At 47.4% G+C, this 22,387-nt stretch overlaps 1 protein-coding gene across 1 annotated transcript; it reads right to left on the minus strand.

Annotated features, from left to right (window-relative positions):
- Nucleotides 1–753: 753 nt before the first annotated feature.
- Nucleotides 754–11,086, minus strand: LOC147119572 (uncharacterized). Its single transcript, XM_085985148.1, has 2 exons — nt 10,880–11,086; nt 754–2,307 (listed from the first exon to the last, which is right to left on the minus strand). Exon 2 carries the CDS (start codon nt 1,782–1,784, stop codon nt 921–923), a length of 864 nt encoding a protein of 287 aa, XP_085841274.1. The 5' UTR covers nt 1,785–2,307; nt 10,880–11,086; the 3' UTR covers nt 754–920.
- Nucleotides 11,087–22,387: the final 11,301 nt, after the last annotated feature.

A 22,387-nucleotide genomic window follows, 5' to 3' on the forward strand; every position in this document is an offset into this window, starting at 1 on the left:
TCCTCTGTCATCGAATTATAGTATGCAGACAACGCTTGTGTCTGCGTTCACTCGGAGGTCGAACTCCAAACCATCATCAACACCTTCACCGAAGCCTTACACTAAACATCCGTAAGACAAAGGTCCTCTACCAACCTGCCCCCGCCACACAGTACTGCCCCCCGATTATCAAAATCCAAAACAAGGCCTTGGACAACGTGGGCCACTTTCCATACCTCGGGAGCCTACTGTCAACAAGGGCAGATGTCAATGCATTGGACTCATCAGTCACCTGCGAACTCATTTTTAATGTGGAAGCAAGTCATCCTTGGTTCCGAGGGACTGCCTAAGAAGAGAAGAAGTAAGGGAGAACGAAATATAATTTTTTTAAAATTCGTTTATGGGATGTGGGTGCCACTGGCAAGGCTAGCATTTATTGCCCAACCCTAGTTGCCCTTGAGAAGGTGGTACTGAGCCACCTTCTTGAACTGCTGCAGTCCATGTGGTGAAGGTACTCCCACAGTGCTGTTTGGGAGGCAGTTCCAGGATTTTGACCCAGCGACGATGAAGGATCAGCGATATACTTCTAAGTGACTTGGAGGGGAACTTGGAGGTGGTGCTGTTCCCATGCGCCTGCTGCTCATGATAGGGTGAGATGAAGTGAAGTGGGAGGAGGCTAATGTGGAGCATAAATACCAGTTGGGCTGAATGGCCTGTTTCTGTACCGTACATTCTATGTGCCTAAGAGACATTAAGAACTCAACAGACAGTGTGTTTAAAACAGTACTGATTTATTTGACATAGATACAGAGTATTAAACTCCAGCACAGTTACAGAGGTTATTAACATCAGCAGAAACAACCCTCAGCTGTCAGTGTGAACATGGTTCAGTCCTGGATGTGATCAACAGCAGCAATAACAGCAGACTCCAACCATTGCAGTCACTTGTGAACTCGCTGGTGTCTCAGCAGATTGGATGACTCGGTGAATCCCTTACCACACTCAGACCAGGTGAACGGCCTCGCCTCAGTGCGAACTCGCTGGTGTCTCAGCAAGTTGGATGACTGGTGCGTCAGCAGGTTGGACAGCTGCATGAACCCTTTTCCACAACCAGTGCAAGTGAACAACCTCTGTCCAGTGTGAATGTGCTGGTGGGTCAGCAGGTTGGATGACCGATTGAATCCCTTCCCACACACGGAGCAGGTGAACAGTCCCTCTCCACTGTGAATGCGCTGGTGTGTCAGGAGATTGGATGACTGATTGAATCCCTTCCCACACACGGAGCAGGTGAATGGTCTCTCCCCGGTGTGAACTCGCTGGTGGGTCAGCAGGTGGGAAGAATCAGCGAATCCTTTTCTGCACACGGAGCAGGTGAATGGCCTCCCCCCAGTGTGCATGCGTTGGTGCGTCAGCAGGGAGGAGGACTGACTGAATCTCTTCCCACACACGGAGCAGGTGAACGGCCTCTCCCCAGTGTGAACTCGCTGGTGTGTGAGCAAGGAGGACGACTGAGTGAATCCCTTCCCACACACCATGCAGGTGAATGGCCTCTCCCCAGTGTGAACATGCTGGTGGGTCAGCAGGTTGGATGACTGAGTGAATTCCTTCCCACACACGGAGCAGGTGAACGGCCTCTCCCTGGTGTGAACGCGCTGGTGATTCAGCAGGTGGGATGAGTGAGTGAATCCCTTCCCACACTTCGAGCAGGAGAATGGCTTTTCTCCAGTGTGAACGCGCTGGTGTCTTATCAGGACATCGGATCGCTTAAAGTTTTTCCCACAGTCAGAACACTGAAATTGTTTCATTGGTGTTTTAAGCAGGAAGATAAATCAGTGAACCCCTTCCCAGACACAAAGCAGGTAAAGGTCTCTCTCCAGTGTGACTGCACAAGTTTCCAGCTGGGATGGGTAATTATTTCCCTTCCTACTTATTAATATAGCATTTTTACCAGGAAATATTTGCCCAGTGCTTCACAGAGACTTGAAGAAAATTTACACGGCTTCTCTCCAGGTTGGGCGATCGGTTGAGGCCTCGTCCACACACACAACACGTTTCTCCCCGCTTAGAATGGTGCAATGCTTTTTCAGGCTGTGTAACTGGTTAAAGCTCTTTCCACTGTCAGTGCACTGGAACACTCTCACTCGGGTGTGTGTGTGTCTCGGTGCTTTTCCAGTCACACTGATGTTTGAAATCTTTTGCCACAGACAGTACAGACAAACATTTCTCCTATATTCAAAGGCCGTTGATATTCAGGTCCCGATGAATCGAGTGAGCCTGTCAGATCTTAATGTGATCTTCGGTTTGAGTTTCCCATCTGCAAATCCACCCCTGTAAAAGGATTTTACAAAAGACATCACTGCAAGTACAGGATAGAAATTCAGAACAGACAATTCTAGTTCCTACGGGACATTCTTTCATTTGCCCCTGTTAAATTGTAAATCACAGAATCTACAGTGCAGATAGAGGTCATTTTGGCCCATCGAGCCTGCACCGACACATATCCCACCCTATCCCTGTAACCCCATGTATTTAATCCCCTAACACTAAGGGTCAATTTATCATAGCCAAATCAACCTAACCCGCACATCTTTGGACTGTGGGAGGAAACCGGAGCACCCGGAGGAAAACCCACGCAGACACAGGGAGAGTGTGCAAACTCCACACAGACAGTCACCCGAGGCCAGATTTGAACCCGGGTCCCTGGCGCTGTGAGGCAACAGTGCTAACCACTATGCCACCGTGCCCCCCTCCCATCCCACACTCTCCGCCCCCTACTTAATCCACTGACATGATGCAAGACTTTGGTTTGATGAGAAGAAAGAGAAATAACTTGCATTGATATGGCACGATGTCAAGTTTCTCAGAAACACCCCGTAATCTGCACAGAAAATGAATTATTTTCAGACGTGGCCATTGTTGTTGAGCAGTCAAAAGCCCCTTCCACCTGTACAGAAGAGAGCTACAGGAAGGCTGTTAACATAATCTGCCATGCATACAGTATCTTTAATATCTGTCACTCACAGCTAAAGAGGAACTGTCCCTTTAAATACCTACATAGAGAAGAGGCTGAACCTATGTCTTTCCCTTTAAGTATAACCCACTCAAAAGCAGGAGGCTCATTGAATCACACAGCACAGAAGATTCCATCCGGCCCATTGTGCCTGTGCCGACTCTTGGAAACAGCTATCTGATTAATCCATCTTCTCTGTTCTTTCCCCATAGCCCTGCAATTTTTTTCCCCTTTCAAGTATATATTGCATTCCCTTTTGAAAGTCACCACTGAATCTACTTCACCACCCTTTCAGGCAGTGCATTCCAGATCAAAACAACTCGCTACGTAAACAATAAAATCTCATCTCCCCCTCTGTGTCAGCCAATGGCTCAGTTGGTTGCACTCTTGCCTCTGAGTCAAAAGGTTGTGGGTTCAAAGTTCCACTCCGGAGCACGAAAATCTAAGCCTGACACTCTGTGCCATACTGAAGCAGCGCTGCACTGATGGAGATGCCGTCTTTCAAATGAGACGTTAAACCGAGGCCCTGTCTGCTCTCTCTCAGGTGGCCATAAAAGATCCCATGGCGCTACTTTGAAGAAAAGCAGGGGGAGAGTTATCCCCGGTGTCCTGGCCAATATTTATCCCTCAACCACCATAACAAAAAACAGATTTTCTGATCATTATCACATTGCTGTTTGTGGGAGCTTGCTGAGCGCAAATTGGCTGCCGTGTTTCTGACATTGCAACAGTGACTCCAATTCAAAAGTACTGTAAAGCACTTTGGGGCGTCCTGTGGTCGTGAAAGGCGCTATATAAATGCAAGTCTTTCTTTCTGGCTCTTTTGCCAATTATTTTAAAGGGGCTCGCTATCCCTTTAAGAGCTTGCCCCCCTTCACTCCAGTACCTAAATCTATATTCTCTATGTATATAAATGAGTCTGTCTGTCTGTGTGTATGCTTGCGGTAAACTCAAAAGTTATAGAGCGTACCTACACATATGTTATATCAAAAGAAAGCTTATGATTAGGGGAGTGTCATAGGTGTGTTTATTGTTTGGTCAGACAAAAATTGTTCGGACAGTTTACAAAAAACGGACAAAATCCGCTCATTTTAACAAAGCTTCTTCGGCGTGACTGACGAGTGGATGGACCAATCGCCGGCCGCATCAGCGTTGAGTGACGTGATGGTTGGCCAATCCTACGGGGGAACCGCGGTATGATGCGTCACGGGGGCCGTTTCATGGTGTGTGTGGGCGGGGCCTAAGCCTGCAGCCTGCCGTGAGTGCGGGACCGGGAAAAGAGATACAGAGACAAAGACAACCGCGCGGCCCGAGAGACAGCGAGCGGGGGAGCGACGGCGGCGGGCCGGAGCGGGAGCTGAGCTGAGGTGAGTCGGGCTGGGCCCGAGGCGCTAGGCTGCGCACGGGGGCTCCGGGCCACCGCGGCCGGGCTCTGAGTCCAACCCCTTCCCCGGGGTGTCTTCCTCTCTTCTCTATCTCCTTCCCTCACTCTCTCCTTCCCTCTCTCCTTCCCCCCCTCTCTCTCTCCCCTTCCCCCTTTCTCTCTTTTTCTCTCTCCTTCCCTCTCTCTCTCCTTCACTCTCTCTCCTTCCCTCTCTCTCTCCTTCCCTCTCTCTCTCCCCCTTCCCTCTCTCTCCTTCCCCCTCTCTCTCTCCCTATCTCTTTTTCTCTCTCCTTCCCTCTCTCTCTCTCCTTCACTCTCTCTCCTTCCCTCTCTCTCTCTCCTTCACTCTCTCTCTCTCCTTCCCTCTCTCTCTCCTTCCCTCTCTCTCTCTCCTTCCCTCTCCCTCTCCTTCCCTCTCTCTCCTTCCCTCTCTCTCCTTCCCCCTCTCTCTCTCCTTCCCCCTCCCTCTCTCTCCTTCCCTCTCTCTCTCCTTCCCCCTCTCTCCTTCCCCCTCTCTCCTTCCCCCTCTCTCTCTCCTTCCCCCTCCCCCTCTCTCTCTCCTTCCCTCTCTCTCTCCCCCTTCCCTCTCTCTCCTTCCCCTCTCTCTCTCTCCCTCTCTCTTTTTCTCTCTCCTTCCCTCTCTCTCCCTCCTTCACTCTCTCCTTCCCTCTCTCTCGCTCCTTCACTCTCTGTCTCTTCTTCCCTCTCTCTCTCCTTCCCTTTCTCTCTCTCCTTCCCTCTCTCTCTTCTTCCCTCTCTCTCCTTCCCTCTCTCTCCTTCCCTCTCTCTCTCCTTCCCCCTCTCTCCTTCCCCCTCTCTCTCTCCTTCCCCCTCCCCCTCTCTCTCTCCTTCCCTCTCTCTCTCCTTCCCCCTCTCTCTCTCCTTCCCCCCTCTCTCTCTCTCCTTCCCCCTCTCTCCTTCCCCCTCTCTCCTTCCCTCTCTCTCTCTTTCACTCTCTCTCTCTCCTTCCTTCTCTCTCCCCCTCCCCTTCCCTCTCTCCTTCTCTCTCTCTCTTCTTCCCTCTCTCTCTCTCCTTCCCTCTCTCACTGTAATGATCAATAACATGTAATTCTATAGTGGATACTAGGTGGAGCCATAGAGCTATGTAGAGCTGTATATAGCTGTATGTATATAAGACTACACTACCCAGCTGTATGTATATTAAGACTACATTACCCATGAGGCACTAGGCTACCCACAAGGCAGCAGTCAAGATGGATGCCTCTACAGATACTGTACCTAGTCCACATGTGCTCAGTAAAGTGTCTAGCAAAAGCTAGCTGTGTTCATAATAAGAATGTCTATTTATTAATGAACATAAGATGGTACCAGGATGGTGAAGATCTGCTGAAAATTGTGAAAAGCGACATGGAGAATTTGAAGGCACCAGAGCATTTGAAACTCACAGGAAATATTGACTACAATTGGCAGACTCTTAAACAACAATTCGAACTCTACATTGCAGCCATCGGATTCGGTACGAAGCCAGACGCAAGGAAGATAGCATTGCTGCTTACGGTTGCAGGCCCACAGGCGATAGAGGTATTTAATACATTTGTATTTAATCCAGAGGAGAACAGAGAAAAATTAGAAGATCTGCTAAAAAAATTTGATGCACATTGCTCTCCCAAAAAGAATGAGACCTATGAAAGATACATCTTCCGTTCTTGGACACAGCAGCAAAATGAGACTTTTGATAGCTTTATAACTGATCTGAAACTGAAAGCACAGACATGTAATTTCTCTGAGCTCAAAGCATCCATGATTCGTGACCAGATTGTGTTTGGTATTCATGATAAAAAAGTCAGGGAACGTCTGTTGAGAGAAACCGAACTAAATTTGGAAAATGCGGTGAAAATATGCCAAGCCAGCGAGCTAGCTCGAAAGCACGCGAAGACTTTCAGTGAAATCAATAATGATGTGATTGTAATGAGTGATAATGCTGCTGTCAGTGCTGTGTCTTACAAGGGGAAGAAACGTTGGCAGAACAGAAATGAAAAGCAATCGGAGGATGAAATTTTTAATTGTAAACGCTGTGGTTACAAACACCAGTTAAGACAATGCCCAGCATTTGGAAAAATGTGCACAAAGTGTAATGGAAAGAATCACTTTGCCAAACAATGCTTTTCAAAAGTACAAACTAAGAAAGGGCAACGAGTTAATGTAATTGAGGACACTGATTTAAGTGAGACATTTTTTGTCGGAATGGTGTCATGTGACAATATCAAAAAGGATACAGAAAATGTGCAGCCCTCAGAAATGGACAATGCTGAACATAAAGTTAATGCAGTAAAAGAGGACAAATGGATGATCCCACTGCAGGTAAATGGAGCATTAGTTACCTTGAAACTAGACACTGGGGCAAAAGCAAACTTAATCAGTATGAGTGACATTAACAATATGAAAGAAAAGCCCAAAATACAGAAAAAGTCAGTACTACTGAAGGACTATAATGGACAGAAAATAGATAGCTTAGGTGTATGCAGACTTAAAGTGACAGTCAAAGACAAAGTGCATCATCTCATGTTTTCTGTTGTGGCTGAAAGACTTGATTCACTACTGGGTGACAAAGCTTGTGAGGACTTAGAACTGGTCAAGAGAGTCTACCGTATAAACTGTGCCATAAGCAGACCAGATGACTCGGTGGATTCTGTAGTGAATAATTTCCAGGATGTGTTCAAAGGGTTTGGAGTTCTACCATTCACTTACAAGATCCAGTTAAAGCAGGATGCTCAGCCAGTGGTACATGCTCCACGAAGAGTTCCAGCACCCCTGCATGACCGGCTCAAGAATGAACTGGACAGAATGACCACACTAGGAGTCATCAGGAAAGTCGAAGAGCCAACAGACTGGGTTAACGCCATGGTATGTGTAAAGAAAAAGAACAATGATCTAAGAATATGCATGGATCCAAAGGACTTAAATGCAAACATAAAACGTGAACACTACCAGATTCCCAAGCGAGAAGAAATCACCAGTGAAATGTCAGGTGCCAGATACTTTACAAAGCTCGATGCCTCACAAGGATTTTGGCAACTAAAACTGGATGAAGAGAGCACCAAATACTGTACCTTCAACACACCATTTGGCAGGTATTGTTTCCTCAGAATGCCTTTCGGGATAATATCTGCATCTGAAATCTTTCATAGAGCGATGGAACACATAATTGAAGGTCTGGAAGGAGTTTGGGTCTATGTTGATGACATCATCATCTGGGGCTCCACACTGAAAGAGCACAATGAGAGACTGACTAAAGTGCTACAGAGCATACGCCGGAATGGACTGAAGCTCAACAAAGCCAAGTGTCAGTTTGGCATCCAGGAAGTCACTTTCACAGAAATCACAGAATCACAGAAACCTCACAGTACAGATAGAGGCCATTTCGGCCCATCGAGCCTGCACCAACACATATCCCTCCCAATCTCCTTTCCTAGGAGATAATCTATCTGGTAAAGGAATAGAGCCAGATATGGAAAAAGTAAATGCCATACTCAAAATGCCCCGACCCACTGACAAAAAAGGAGTACTACGCATCATGGGGATGATAAACTTCATTGGAAAGTTCATTCCTAACTTGTCAGCCAAGACAGCCTGTCTGCGAGACCTGCTACATAAAACAAATGAGTTCACATGGACAGAAAGACATGAACAAGAGTGGATAAACCTCAAAACAGCGCTGACAACCACACCTGTACTCACCTTCTTTGACCCAACAAAAAGAATCAAAGTGTCAACGGATGCATCAAAAGATGGCCTAGGTGCGGTCTTGCTACAAGCAGAGGGTGAAGATTGGAAGCCTGTTGCCTATGCCTCCAGGTCTATGACTGATACTGAGTGTCGATACGCCCAGATTGAAAAGGAATGTCTAGGCTTGGTAGTTGGTCTAGAAAAGTTCCATGGCTACATATATGGACTTCCCACCTTCACAGTTGAGACAGACCACAGCCCTCTGGTTGCCATCATAAAAAAAAACCTGAATGAGATGTCTCCAAGGATTCAACGACTCATGATGAAGCTGCAAAGATATGAATTTGAACTGATCTACACACCAGGCAAATACATAGTGTTAGCAGATGCACTATCCCGAGCACCCACAATGAGTCATGTGAGCTCTGCTGAAGAAGACGTGAATGTTCATGTGAGTATGGTCACTGCTGCGCTGCCCGTGTCAGACACAAAATCAAAGCAAATAGCAGAAGAAACAGTAAAAGATACAGTATTACAAACAGTAATAGAGAACATTCATCATGGTTGGCCAAAAGGTTCCTGTCCAAAATATTTTCACATAAGGTCAGAATTGAGTGTCGCAAGTGGACTATTACTAAAACAGAACAGAATAGTCATTCCACAGGCTCTACGTCAAGACATGCTCAAAAGGATTCATGAGGGACACCTCGGAATTGAAAAATGCAAAAGGAGGGCAAGAGACACTGTTTATTGGCCTGGCATAAATAAGGACATTGAGAACATGATAGGCAAATGTGAGACATGTCAGAAACACCAAAACAAACAAGCAAAGGAACCAATGATAGTAGCTGACATACCAACAGCACCATGGCAAAAGGTTGGTATGGACCTTTTTCATTTAAATGGTAAAGACTATCTAATAGTGATTGACTACTATTCTAACTATCCTGAGATGGCGCTGCTCTCAAGCACCACAGCAAGCAGTGTCATAATGCATGTGAAATCCATCTTCGCCAGACATGGAATTCCCAGGATTGCCATTAGCGACAATGGTCCGTGCTTCAACTGTAAGGAGTGGCAACAGTTTGCAGCACAGTGTGACTTTCAGCACATCACATCCAGTCCTTTGTATGCTCAGTCAAATGGTAAGGCAGAGAAAGGTGTTCCAAGTTCTCAAGCAGCTACTGAAGAAAGCGACAGAAAGCAAGTCTGATCCTTATCTCGCCCTGCTGAGCTACCGAGCCTCACCTTTAGACTGTGGTTCTTCACCTGCTGAACTACTAATGGGTCGCAAGTTGCGCACCATGCTACCCTGCTGTGCAAAAGAACAGCAAAGTGAGGAACTGAGACAGAGACTTCAACTGTTAAAGCTGAAACAGAAATCATACTATGACAAGTCATCCAAAACTCTAAAACCATTGACAAGGGATGATGTTGTCAGGATTGAGGATCCAGATGCATGGAACAGGAAAGCTACAGTTCTTGAGGAAGTAGGACCAAGGTCATACACTGTTAGAACTGAGGAAGGGCAGATTCTCAGGAGGAACCGCAGTTCCCTCCTAAAAACACAAGAGACTATTCAAGACCAGATTGATGACAATGCCGCAACTGCATCTTGTCATTCACTGCCAGAACAATCTCATGAAGACACATCAGACTTACCCGTGTTGAGAAGATCCACACGTGAAGTAAAAAAGCCTGATAGACTTAATCTGAGTACAATGTAAAGCTTTGAAAATGTGTTGACTGTTTTGAAAATGTTTGTTTATAGAGCACTAACAAAAGTGTTACTGATATTATCTTTATTGTTTTCTTGAAAGTTGATTGATATTGATTTTGTTAAACCTCAAAGAAAGGGGGATGTAATGATCAATAACATGTCATTCTATAGTGGACACTAGGTGGAGCCATAGAGCTGTGTAGAGCTGTATATAGCTGTATGTATATAAGACTACACTACCCAGCTGTATGTATATTAAGACTACATTACCCATGAGGCACTAGGCTACCCACAAGGCAGCAGTCAAGATGGATGCCTCTACAGATACTGTACCTAGTCCACATGTGCTCAATAAAGTGTCTAGCAAAAGCTAGCTGTGTTCATAAGAATGTCTATTTATTAATGAACATAAGACTCTCCTCTCCCTCTCTCCTTCTCTCTCCTTCCCTCTCACTCTCCTGCCCCCTCTCTCCTTCCCCCTCTCTCTCCTTCCCCCTCTCTCCTTCCCCCCTCTCTCCTTCCCCCTCTCTCTCCTTCCCCCCTCTCTCTCCTTCCCTCTCTCCTTCCCCCCTCTCTCTCCGTCCCCCCCTCTCTCTCTCCTTCCCCCCCTCTCTCTCTCTCCTTCCCCCTCTCTCTCTCTCATTAATGTCAATGATAACATTACAAAATTATAATTCTGCTTGCTACCTCCAAATTCACATCGAAGGAAAACTGTAAAACCTGGAGTATATGGCTACTGGCGATCCCCATTAACAAAAAACGAAATTAAACAACCACCTCCTGGGTGCTTAGCAAGAGTTCTTCAATCCCAACAGTTGTATAAACATGGCAGAGGGTTCTTCAGTTCCCTCGGCAACGCCGGGTACTCCAGCTAGTCTATTAATAAAAACCCCAGCAAAATCAAATATTTTACTAGCAAAAGTTAGAACCACAAGTCCCGGCTCCCTCCAGAAACCTTAGCGTTTATAAATTAAACAGAAAATGTTTTTTTTATTACGAGGATCAAAAGCAACCAGAGAAAAAGGGGGTGCACAAGGCTCCGCACCCCAATGATTACCCCCCACCCCACCCCCTTTCATCCCCTTTGAAGCTCAGCTACCTGTTCCCTGTTCCGGCTGCTCAACATGTGCTTCGCACAAAGAGACCGGAGCCGCGTCACAATCGGCTCCGGTTGCGTCCTGATTGGTTGGAGGGCCATTTCCAGTTGGGCCACCGGGCACCTTTCTGCCTCCTTATTGGTGCAATACCCACGTCAATCACGGGCCGGGGGATGGATGCGCTTCGGACAGAGACACTGACCCCCGGGAGCCGCGTCACAATCGGCACGGGTACCGTCCCGCCCCCTTCCCACGTCCCGATTGGTTGGATGACCATTTCTTCGTTGGGCCTGCAGGCACCTTTCTGCCTCTCTATTGGTGCAATGCTCACGTCAATCACGGGCCGGGCGATAGATGCGCTTGGGACAAAGAGACACTGATCCCCCCCGGTAGATGCGTCACAATCGGCTCTGGTCGCGTCCCGCCTCCTTCCCGCGTCTCGATTGGCTGGAGGACCATTTTCCAGTTGGTACTCCAGGCACCGTCCTGCCTCCCTATTGGAGCAATGCACACGTCAATCACGGGCCGGGCGAATTTTTATTTGTGAATGACGGGCCTGAGCTCCAGTGGGGAAACGGAGTTGCAAATCGTGATGCATTCAAAGGGATCAGTCGCAGCATTTCAAACGAAATGAGTGGCTGGTGCATTAAATATTGTTTCAATAATTGCAAGTTCTTTGTCTCTGAATGGTTTGCGAAGTGGTTGCGGACTGCGCCTACGCCATGTCCTGCTTTACTGTAATGCTTGCCGTTACCTAGCGTCTCAGAGGGCAGTGTACGCCAACTCATTAAATATATTTAAGAGGGAATTAGATATATTTCTACGGGCAAAAGGGGTTAAGGGTTACGGAGAGAAGGCGGGGACGGGATACTGAATTAAAGGATCAGCCATGATCTCATTAAATGGCGGAGCAGGCACGAAGGGCCGAATGGCCTACTCCTGCTCCTATCTCCTATCTTCATCTATGTCTCAAGTACCTGTTTGTTTTTACTTATTGAAAGAAAGACTTGCATTTTATACAGCGCCTTTCACGACCACCGGACGTCCCAAAGTGCTTCACAGCCAATTAGTACTTTTTGAAGTGTAGTCACAGTTCGCAACCTTGGTGTCATATTTGACCCTGAGATGAGCTTCCGACCACATACCAGTGGCATAACCAAGACCACCTATTTCCACCTCTGTAACATCGCCCGTCTCCGCCCTTGCCTCAGCTCATCCGCTGCTGAAACCCTCATCCAGGCCTTTGTTACCTCTAGACTTGACTAGACTCTAGATTTGACTTGGCCACTCCTGGCTGGCCTCCCACGTTCTACCCTATGTATACTTGAGGTCATCCAAAACTCGCACCAAGTCCCGTTTGCCTATCTCCCCTGTGCTCGCTGACCTACATTGGCTCCCGGTTAAGCAACGCATCGATTTCAAAATTCTCATCCTTGTTTTCAAATCCTTCCATGGCCTCGCCCCCTCCCTATCTCTGTAACCTCCACCAGCCCTACAACCCCCCCCCCCCGCCACCGAGATACCTGCGCTCCTCTAATTCTGCCCTCTTGAGCATCGCTGATTATAATCACTCAACCATTGGTGGCCGTGCCTTCTGTTGCCTGGACCCTAAGCTCTGGAATTCCCTGCCTAAACCTCTCTGCCTCTCTAGCTCTTTCCTTGTTTAAGACGCTCCTTAAAACCTACTTCTTTGACCAAGCTTTTGGTCATCTGCCTTAATATGTGGTTGGTGTCAAATTTTTTGTCTTATAATACTCCTGTGAAGCGCCTTGGGATGTTTTACTATGCTAAAGGCGTTATATTGTTGTTATTGTTGTTGTAATGTAGGAAACACGGCAGCCAATTTGCGCACAGCAAGCTGCCACAAACAGCAATGTGAAAATGACCAGATCATCTGTTTTTAGTGAAGTTGATTGAGGGATAAATATTGGCTCCAGAACACCGGGGAGAACACCCCTTCTCTTCTTCAAAATTGTGGCCACCTGAGAGAGCAGACGGGGCCTCAGTTTAACGTCTCATCTGGAAGATGGCACCTCAGACAGAGCAGCACTCCCTCAGCACTGGCGCTGGGGAATTTTGTGCTCAGGGTGGGGTGGGAGTCGGACTAGCTGAAGTGCTCCTGCAAAGAGCCGCCACGTGCTGTGACCATTCTATGATTCTATGAATGGCCTCCTCCTGTTCCTATGTAACAGACTGAAGGGGCTGAATGGCCTCCTCCTGTTCCTGTGTAACAGACTGAAGGGGCTGAATTGCCTCCTCCTGTTGCTATGTAAGACTGAAGGGGCTGAATGGCCTTCTCCTGTGCTGTAACCATTCAATCATTCTATGAATGGCTTCCTCCTGTTCCTGTGTTAACAGACTGCCATGTGGGAAATCCAGGACGCTTCCCGTGTCCTAGATAACCACGTGAGCAGGAGGTGTCGTCAGCTGGAGGAGCTCGAGCTCCGGGTTTTGGAGCTTGAGCAGCAGCTGGCGTCACTGCGGTGCACCCGTGAGACTGAGAACTACATGAATAGCATGTTTCAGGAGGTGGTCACCCCACAGCTAAGGAGTGCACAGGCAGAGAGGGAATGGGTGACTGCCAGATGGAAGTGGAGGACCAGGCAGGTAGTGCAGGAGTCCCCTGAGTGCATCTCATTCTCTGACCAGTATTCGGTTCTGAATACTGGTGAGGGCAATGGTTCCCCTGGGGAGTACAGCCAGAGCCAAGTTCGTGGCATCACGGGTGTTAGATCCGTGATTCTGAGAGTATGATGTTTTCAAATAACTACACGGATGCTGTAACTTAACAATCAACAGGTGTTTACTGGAGTAGGGTAGTCTCAAGACTGGGGGTACAGAGGCATGCTCAAGGCTTATATACAGGTGTGGTCACTGCCGGTACTACAGTATACAGGAGCTGTAAAAGTAGTTCTCTCTTAAAGGTACATACACTACAATTCCTCCCCTTTTAGATTAGCAGTACCCATAATATTCAAATAACAATTAACACTTTAACATGCACATTAAACAAAAATAGTCCATTTATAGATTCAGTCTTTGGGGCGGCTTCCTGATCCTTTCTGGATAGCGCCTTTCCTGAGGTTCTTGTTCTTGGTGCGGAGGCGATTCTGGCCCCTTTTCGTCGGTTAGTTCATCAGTTTCCACTGCTACTGGTTCTGAGGTAGATGCTACCGGTATGTCGGGTTCATCCCCAGGCACTCGAGACATGGGGTTGACGCGTTCCTGTGACGCTAAGATCTGATCGACGTGGCGTCTCACAATGTTCTCCCCGACATCCACTGTGTACATTAATGGCCCCTGCCTTGTGCATATCGTTCCGGGTTGCCATTTCTCTGTTCGGTAGTCACGGGCCAAGACTGGTTGTCCTACATTGAAGCTCCTTGTCGGCTTCTCATTGATGTGCTGGAATTGTTTATCCTCAACATTTCTTCGCACATTTGGTCTGAGCAAATCCAGACGAGATCTCAACCTTCGGTTAAAGAACATCATGGCTGGGGTCTGGTTGGTAACTGCATGTGTCGCATTTCTGTAGGCTAATAGGAAATTGTCCACCTTATGCTGTAGTGGAATTTCATCGTCGCACATGGCCTTTATCGCCTTTTTAAAGGTTTGTACGAACCTCTCAGCCAATCCATTTGTGGCTGGATGATACGGGGCGGATGTGTAATGCCTTACCCCATTCCTTCTCATAAATTTCCGAAACTCTTCGGACACAAACTGTGGTCCATTATCAGAGCAAATCTGCTCTGGCAAGCCGTTCCTGGCAAATATGGTCCGTAGGACGGCAATCGTTTTCTCTGTAGTGGTTGAGGACATTTTCTATCACCTCAGGCCATTTCGAGTGAGCATCCACTGCTATTAAGAACATTGAGTCCATGAATGGACCAGCAAAATCAATATGCACCCGTTGCCATGGAGAGGAGGGCCACTCCCATGGGTGTAGAGGGGCATGTGGTGGTGCATTTTGGACCTTCTGGCATCCTGAGCAGCTCTTGGTTAGGTCCTCGATTTGTTAATCGATCCCCGGCCACCACACATAAGCCCTAGCAAGGCTTTTCATTTTCACCCCTCCCAGATGACCTTCATGAAGCTCATTTAGCACTCTCTCCCTTAACTTGGGTGGAATCACCACTCGGGATCCACACATCACTATCCCCTGGCATACTGACAGCTGTTCTCTTCTGGATGAGAATGCTGGCAACAGTGAGTCGCCATGTGTTGGCCATCTCCTCACCGTCAAATCATATACCCGAGACAGTGTCGGATCATTGCGGGTCTCCTTCTCTATATCCGTGTTAGTTACTGGCAATCGTTCAATTATTGACGAATAAAATATCTCGATAGGGTCCACTGCTGGTGCTTCCTCCACAGTAGGCAGTGGCAAGCATGATAGCCCATCAGCGTTTCCATGCTGTTTCGTGCCTTTATATTCTATTTCATATTGGTTCGCCCCTAGAAAAAGGGACCATCTTTGTAACCGTTGTGCAGTCATCACCGGAATGCCCTTCTTTGGATTAAAGATGGAGACAAGTGGTTGGTGGTCAGTCAGCAAGGTGAACTTCTGCCCATGCAGATAGTGGTTGAATTTTTTTACTCCCCATACTAGGCTGAGGGCCTCCCTGTCAATCTGGGCGTAGTTGCGCTCGGCTGAGGTTAGTGACCGAGACGCAAAGGCTACTGGCCTCTCCAACCCATCTGGGAATTTGTGCGACAGCACCGCTCCAATACCGTAGGGTGATGCATCACATGCCAAACGAATTGGTAGTGCTGGGTTGAAATGGGCCAACACCTCTTTTGATGTGATCAATTCTTTGCACTTCTGGAAAGCTCGTTTACGTTCATCATTCCACTTCCATGGTACCCCTGTTTGCAGTAGGGTGTTCAGTCGGTGTAATACCGTAGACAAATTTGGCAAGAACTTATGGTAGTAGTTTACCAGCCCGAGGAACGACCTCAGTTGTGACACATTTTCCGGTGCTGGAGCCTTGACTACTGCCTCAATCTTTTCAGGGGACTTATGTAACCCCTCTTCATCGATAACGTGGCCACAATACGAGATCTGCTTCTGGAAAAACTCACACTTGTGGCGATTAGCTCGTAGCCCATATTCCTTTAATCTAGTGAGCACCTTCTCCAGGTTGGCGAGGTGATCACTGTCATTTTCGCCCATGACCAGGATGTCGTCCAAATAACACTGGGTCCCTGGAATCCCTTGCAGGACTTGACCCATCGCCCTTTGCCAAATAGCCGGAGCCGATGCTACCCCGAACACCAGCCGGTTGTATTGGTAGAGACCTTTATGAGTGTTGATCGTGAGGTATTGTTTCGAGGCTTCTTCTACCTCCATTTGCAAGTACGCCTGGGCTAGATCAATTTTGGTGAAGCGTTTACCTCCAGATAGCGAGGCGAAAATATCCTCAAGTCGTGGAAGCAGATATTGTACCGTGTGAAGGACTGGGTTCACTGTCACCTTAAAATCCCCACAGATGTGGACCTTCTTTGGTTCCCCAGGCGTATTACTCAACGACCTCTTCATTACAGGAATGATGGGTGTAGCCCACTCGCTCCAGTCTATTTTGGACAGTACTCCTGAATGTTCCAACCCTTCCAGCTCTGCTTCGACGGCTGGTCTGATCGCATAAGGCACTGGTCTGGCCTTAAGAAACTTTGGGCTTGCATTTTCCTCTATTTTAATCATTGCTGTTATGCCTTTTAGTGTTCCGAGTCCCTCCTGGAACACTTCTTTTGCGTCAGTTAGCATTTTTGACAGTCGTCCAGGTGTGACGTTGTCATCCTTTTTGGCCTCAACCTTCAGTGCCTGTATGGAATGCCAATCTAATTGTATCTTCCGGATCCATTCACGTCCTAGTAGTGGTGGTCCTCCATCTGGCAATACATATAGGTCCATTTTAGGTATTTCCTGGCCTTTGTATATCACTTTCACCCTTATTTTTCCTTTGGGGTAGACTTTTTGCCCCGTGTACGTCTTCAAGACAATCTCTGTAGCTTTCAAGGGTATGTGTGAAAATAGCCGCTTGTAGTCCCTTTGGTTTATGGCTGTTAGGGCTGATCCTGTGTCCATTTCCATTTTCACTTGGACTCCGTCTATCTTGAGTGTGACCCAGATAGTCTGGTGATCCTCCATTTTGGTTACCTTATGTAGTTTCAGACAACCCAGCTCCTTGCTTCCGGAGTCTGTATCACTTTTCTGTTCGTCTGAACTACTGTCCATCACCTTATGTACCTTTTTGTACTTCTCCTGTGGAGATTTCTTGCTGTTGGTTTTCTTCCCTGACCTGCAGACTCTTGCTATGTGTCCTGCTTTTCCACACTGTCTGCACACTTGGTCCTTGAACCAACAATCCTTCTGGTCGTGTGTTGTTCTGCCGCAGCGATAACACTTCCCTGTTCCATATGACATTTCATTGGTGCCATATTCTTGTGGTCTCCGTTGTATCTCTGCAGCGCCCCTTGCGGCTGCTTCGTGTGATACTGCCATGCTGAAAGCCTTGTCCAGCATAAGATCCTTTTCTGATAGGAGCCGTTTCTGGGTTCCTTCTCTTTGAAGCCCACACAAAAACTTGTCCCTTAACGTATCTGCTAGTCCCACTCCAAACTGGCAGTGTTTCGATAGCTTGCGCAGTTCCATTAAGTACTCAGCATTACTTTCGTCTTTATGCTGGTTCCTTTTGTGGAACTTAAATCTTTCTGCTATCAGCAGCGGTGTGGGGTTTAAGTGGTCCTGTAGGATATCTACTATGCTTTTGATATTCTTATTCACGGGCTTCTCTGGGGTTATTAGGTTTCGCAGTAAGCCATAAGTTTTTGCACCCATGGAATTTAACAAAACCAGTGCTTTCCTAGCATCTGGCACTTCATTCGCCCTGCAGTACACCTCAATACGTTCCACATATGTCGCCCAATCTTTGACTTCATTGTCGAATGTAGAGATACTGCCACTCTTCGGCATCCCTGGGTGTGATTTAACTGTCAACAATGGCATCTCCCGTGCTCTCCCTTCTTCTCCACTGGCACAAAATGGCGTCTCCCGCGCTTCCCTTTCTTCCTGCGCTCGCCCTTCTTCTCCGCTGCGGCTTCTAAAAATGGCGTCTCCCACGCTCGTCCTTCTTCTCCACGGCTCAATGGCGTCTCCTGCACTCTCCCTTCTTCTCCCCGCAGACACTGTTCAGCCCTTGAGCCCTGGCTGTGCTCTGCGGGTTTTTTTTTTCTGTGCGCCTTCCCCATTTCCGCCGCTCGGTCCTGAACCCGGCTACTGCTTTACCCTCTTTATCTCCATTTTGTTTTTCCTCGATGCTGCTCAATTTTCAACCCCTGGCTGTGCCCTGTGCGCTTCACCCTCTCTCTTACCCCGTCGACGCTGCTCGGCTTTTTCTCTGCCGTCGGTCGGCTCCAGCCGCCGCTGTCCGGGAAGGGTCTGCGCTGTACCTGTTGTCAGTCTGTTGCTGGATCGTCGTGGCTGGGGAACCAAGCCCGGCTCTCAACAGCCTCCCCTTCAATGTTCACTCTCTGCCGGACGACTGGGCGGTTGCTCGTGGTCGACGCCCGTGCTTCTGGCCTCGACTTTCTTCCACCGCCCTCCCGGAGCGAATCCTTGAAGGGAAATGCAGAGTTGCAGGTAGATTCAAATCGACACTCGTCGCCACTGTTAGATCCGTGATTCTGAGAGTATGATGTTTTCAAACAACTACACGGATGCTGTAAGTTAACAATCAACAGATGTTTACTGGAGTAGGGTAGTCTCAAGACTGGTGATACAGAGGCATGCTCAAGGCTTATATACAGGTGTGGTCACTGCCGGTACTACAGTATACAAGAGCTGTAAAAGTAGTTCTCTCTTAAAGGTACATACACTACAACGGGTGGCTCAGCTGTACAAGGGGGGGAGGAAGTAGAGTGGGAGAGCAATAGTTAGGGGCTTTGATAGTTAGGGGAACAGACTGGCGTTTCTGCAGCCGCAGATGTGACTCCAGGATGGTATGTTGCCTCCCTGGTGCTAGGGTTAAGGGTGTCGCTGAGTGGCTGTAGGACACCCTGACGGGGGAGGGTGAACAGCCAGAGGTCGTGGTCCATATTGCTACCAACAACATAGGTAGAAAGAGGGATGAAGTCCTGCAGGCAGATTTTAGGGAGCTAGGAAAAGCAGGACCTCAAAGGTAGTGATCTCTGGATTACTCCCAGTGCCATGCGTGAGTGAGTATAGAAATAGGAGGATAGAGCAGATGAACGTGTGGCTGGAGAGATGATGCAGGAGGGAGGGCTTCAGATTCCTGAGGCATTGGGACCGGTTCTGGGGGGAGGTGGGACCTGTACAGGCCGGACAGGTTGCACCTCAACAGGGCCGGAACATATATCCTCGTGGGGAGGTTTGCTAGTGCTGTTGGGGAGGGTTTAAACTAATTTGGCAGGGGGATGGGCACCTGGATGAAACATTAGAAAGGGGAAATAAAGTGCTCAAAGGATTGGGAGAGGTAGAGAGCGCTAAAGTAAGAAATAGTAAGGTATTAGGTGGGGTCAAACTAAGAGAGAATACAGGATGGTCTAAGATGGGTTTACAGTGTATGTATGTGAACGCACGAAGTGTAGTAAACAAGGTCAGTGAGCTGCAGGCACAAATAGCCACATGGGAATATGATGTTGTGGCAATAACTGAGACCTGGCTCAAAAAAGGGCAGGATTGGGTATGAAATATTCCTGGTTATAAGGTGTTCAGGAAAGATAGGGAAGGGAAGATAGGAGGTGGTGTGGCAGTATTGGTTAAGGAGAATGTTACAGTGCTGGAGAGGGAGGATGTCCTGGAGGGGTCAAGGATAGAATCTATATGGCTCGAGTTAAGAAATAATAGAGGTGCCATTACACTACTAGGTGTATTCTATAGACCACCAAATAGTGGGAAAGATATGGAGGAGCAAATTTGCAGAGAAATTACAGAGAGGTGCAAGAACTATAGAATAGTAATAATGGGGGACTTCAACTATCCTAATATAGACTGGGATAGTAATAGTGCTAAGGGCAGAGAAGGGGAAGAATTTCTGAAGTGTGTTATGGGGAACTTTCTTGATCAGTATGTTTCCGGCCCAACGTGGGAGGAGGCATTGCTGGATCTGGTTCTGGGGAATGAGGTAACATAGAAGATAGGAGCAGGAGTAGGCCATTCGGCCCTGCGAGCCTGCTCCACCATTCAATGAGATCATGGCTGATCATCCAAATTCAGTACCCTGTCCCTGCCTTCTCCCCATATCCCTTGATCCCTTTAGCCTTAAGAAATATATCCAACTCTTTTTTGAATATATTTAATGAACTGGCCTCCACCGCCCTCTGTGGCAGAGAATTCCACAGGTTCACCACTCTCTGGGTGAAGAAATTCCTCCTCATTTCAGTCCTAAATGGCTTACCCCTTATCCTTAGACTATGACCCCTGGTTCTGGACTCCCCGGCCATCAGAAACATCCTTCCTGCATCTAGTCTGTCCAGGCCTGACAGAATTTTATAAGTTTCGATGAGATCCCCTCTCAATCTTCTAAACTCCAGTGAGTATAAGCCCAATCGACACAATCTCTCCTCATACATCATTCCTGCCATCCCAGGTATCAGCCTGGTGAATCTTCGCTGCACTCCTTCCATGGCAAGAACGTCCTTCCTCAGGTAAGGCGACCAAAACTGCACACAATACTCAAGGTGCGGTCTCACCAAGGCCCTGTGCAACTGTAGTAAGACATCCTTGTTCCTGTACTCGAATCCTCTCACTACGAAGGCCAACATACCATTTGCCTTCTTAACTGCCTGCTGCACCTGCATGCTTACCTTCAGCGACTGGTGCACAAGAACACCCAGGTCGCTTTGCAATTCCCCTTCTCCCAATCTATTGCCATTCAAATAATAATCTGCCTTCCTGTTTTTGCCACCAAAGTGGATAACCTCACATTTATCCACATTATAGTGCATTTGCCATGTTTCTGCCCAATCACCCAATCTGTCCAAATCGTACTGGAGTTTCACGACATCCTCCTCACAGCTTACCCTCCCACCCAGGTCGAGTGGAGCAAGTGTCAGTAGCTGAACATTTAGGGAACGGTGATCATAGTATCATAAGGTTTAGATTAGCTATGGAAAAGGACAGGGAGCAATCTAGAGTAAAAATGTTTAACTGGGGGAAAGCCAATTTCAGTGGGATGAGAACGGATTTGGCCCGGGTAAACTGGAATCAAAGATTAGCAGCAAAAGTGTAATGGAACAATGGGCTGCCTTTAAAGAGGAAATAGTTCAGGTACATTCCCACTAGGGGAAAAGGCAGGGCAACTAAAGTCAGGGCTCCCTGGATGACGAAAGAGATAGAGAATATGATGAAGCAGAAAAAGAGCGTGTATGACAGATGTCAGGTTGCAAATACATCTGAGAATCAGGCTAAATATAGAAAGGTCAGAGGAGAAGTGAAAAAGAAACTAAGAGGGGCAAAGAGAGGGTATGAGAATAGAATGGCAGCCAACATAAAAGGAAATCCAAAAGTCCTCTATCGGCATATAAATAGTAAACGGGAGGATGGAGCGGCTGAGGGACATCGTGCTCCCACTGCCACTGGATGCCATTGAATTGTCTTTCTGAACACAGCGCTGTAAGAATAGCTGACGTGTCCCTATGGGGAGTAAGCATTCCATTGTACTTGTACTAGTACTAGTTACATATGGCAAATAAAATTGAATTGAATTGAGGAGGGGTGGGGCCGATTAGGGACCATAAAGGAGACCTATGCATGGAGGCAGAGGGTATGGCTGAGGAACTAAACGAGTACTTTGCATCTGTCTTTACCAAGGAAGAAGATGCTGCCATAGACTTAGTAAAGGAGGAGGTAGTGGAGACACTTGATAGGATAAAAATTGATAAAGAAGAGATATTAGAAAGGCTAGCTGTACTTAAAGTAGATAAATCACCAGGAGTGGATGGGATGCATCCTAGGATGCTGAGGGAATTGAGGGCAGAAATCGCGGAGGTACTGGCCATAATATTCCAATCCTTCATAGGTACTGGGGTGGTGCCAGAGGACTGGAGAATTGCAAATGTTGCACCATTTTTCAAAAAAGGGCGTAAAGATAAACCTAGCAACTACAGGCCAGTCAGTTTAACCTTGGCAATGGAGAAGCTATTAGAAACGATAATCCAGGACAAAATTAACAGTTACTTGGATAGGTGTGGAATAATTAAGGAAAGTCAGCACGGATTTTTTAAAGGCAAATCGTGTTTAACCAACTTGATTGAGTTTTTTGATGAGGTAACAGAGAGGGTTGATGAGGGCAATGCGATTGATGTGGTGAACATGGACTTCCAAAAGGCGTTTGATAAAGTGCCACATAATAGGCTAGCCAGCAAAATTGAAGCCCATGGAATAAAAGGGACAGTGGCAGCATGGATACAAAATTGGCTAAGTGACAGGAAACCGAGAGTAGTGGTGAATGGTTGTTTTTCGGACTGGAGGAAGGTATAAAGTGATGTTC

The sequence above is a fragment of the Somniosus microcephalus genome, chromosome 4 (genome assembly GCF_052327205.1).
Source record: "Somniosus microcephalus isolate GS21.2 chromosome 4, FLI_Smic_1.0, whole genome shotgun sequence".
NCBI classification, from domain to species: domain Eukaryota; kingdom Metazoa; phylum Chordata; class Chondrichthyes; order Squaliformes; family Somniosidae; genus Somniosus; species Somniosus microcephalus.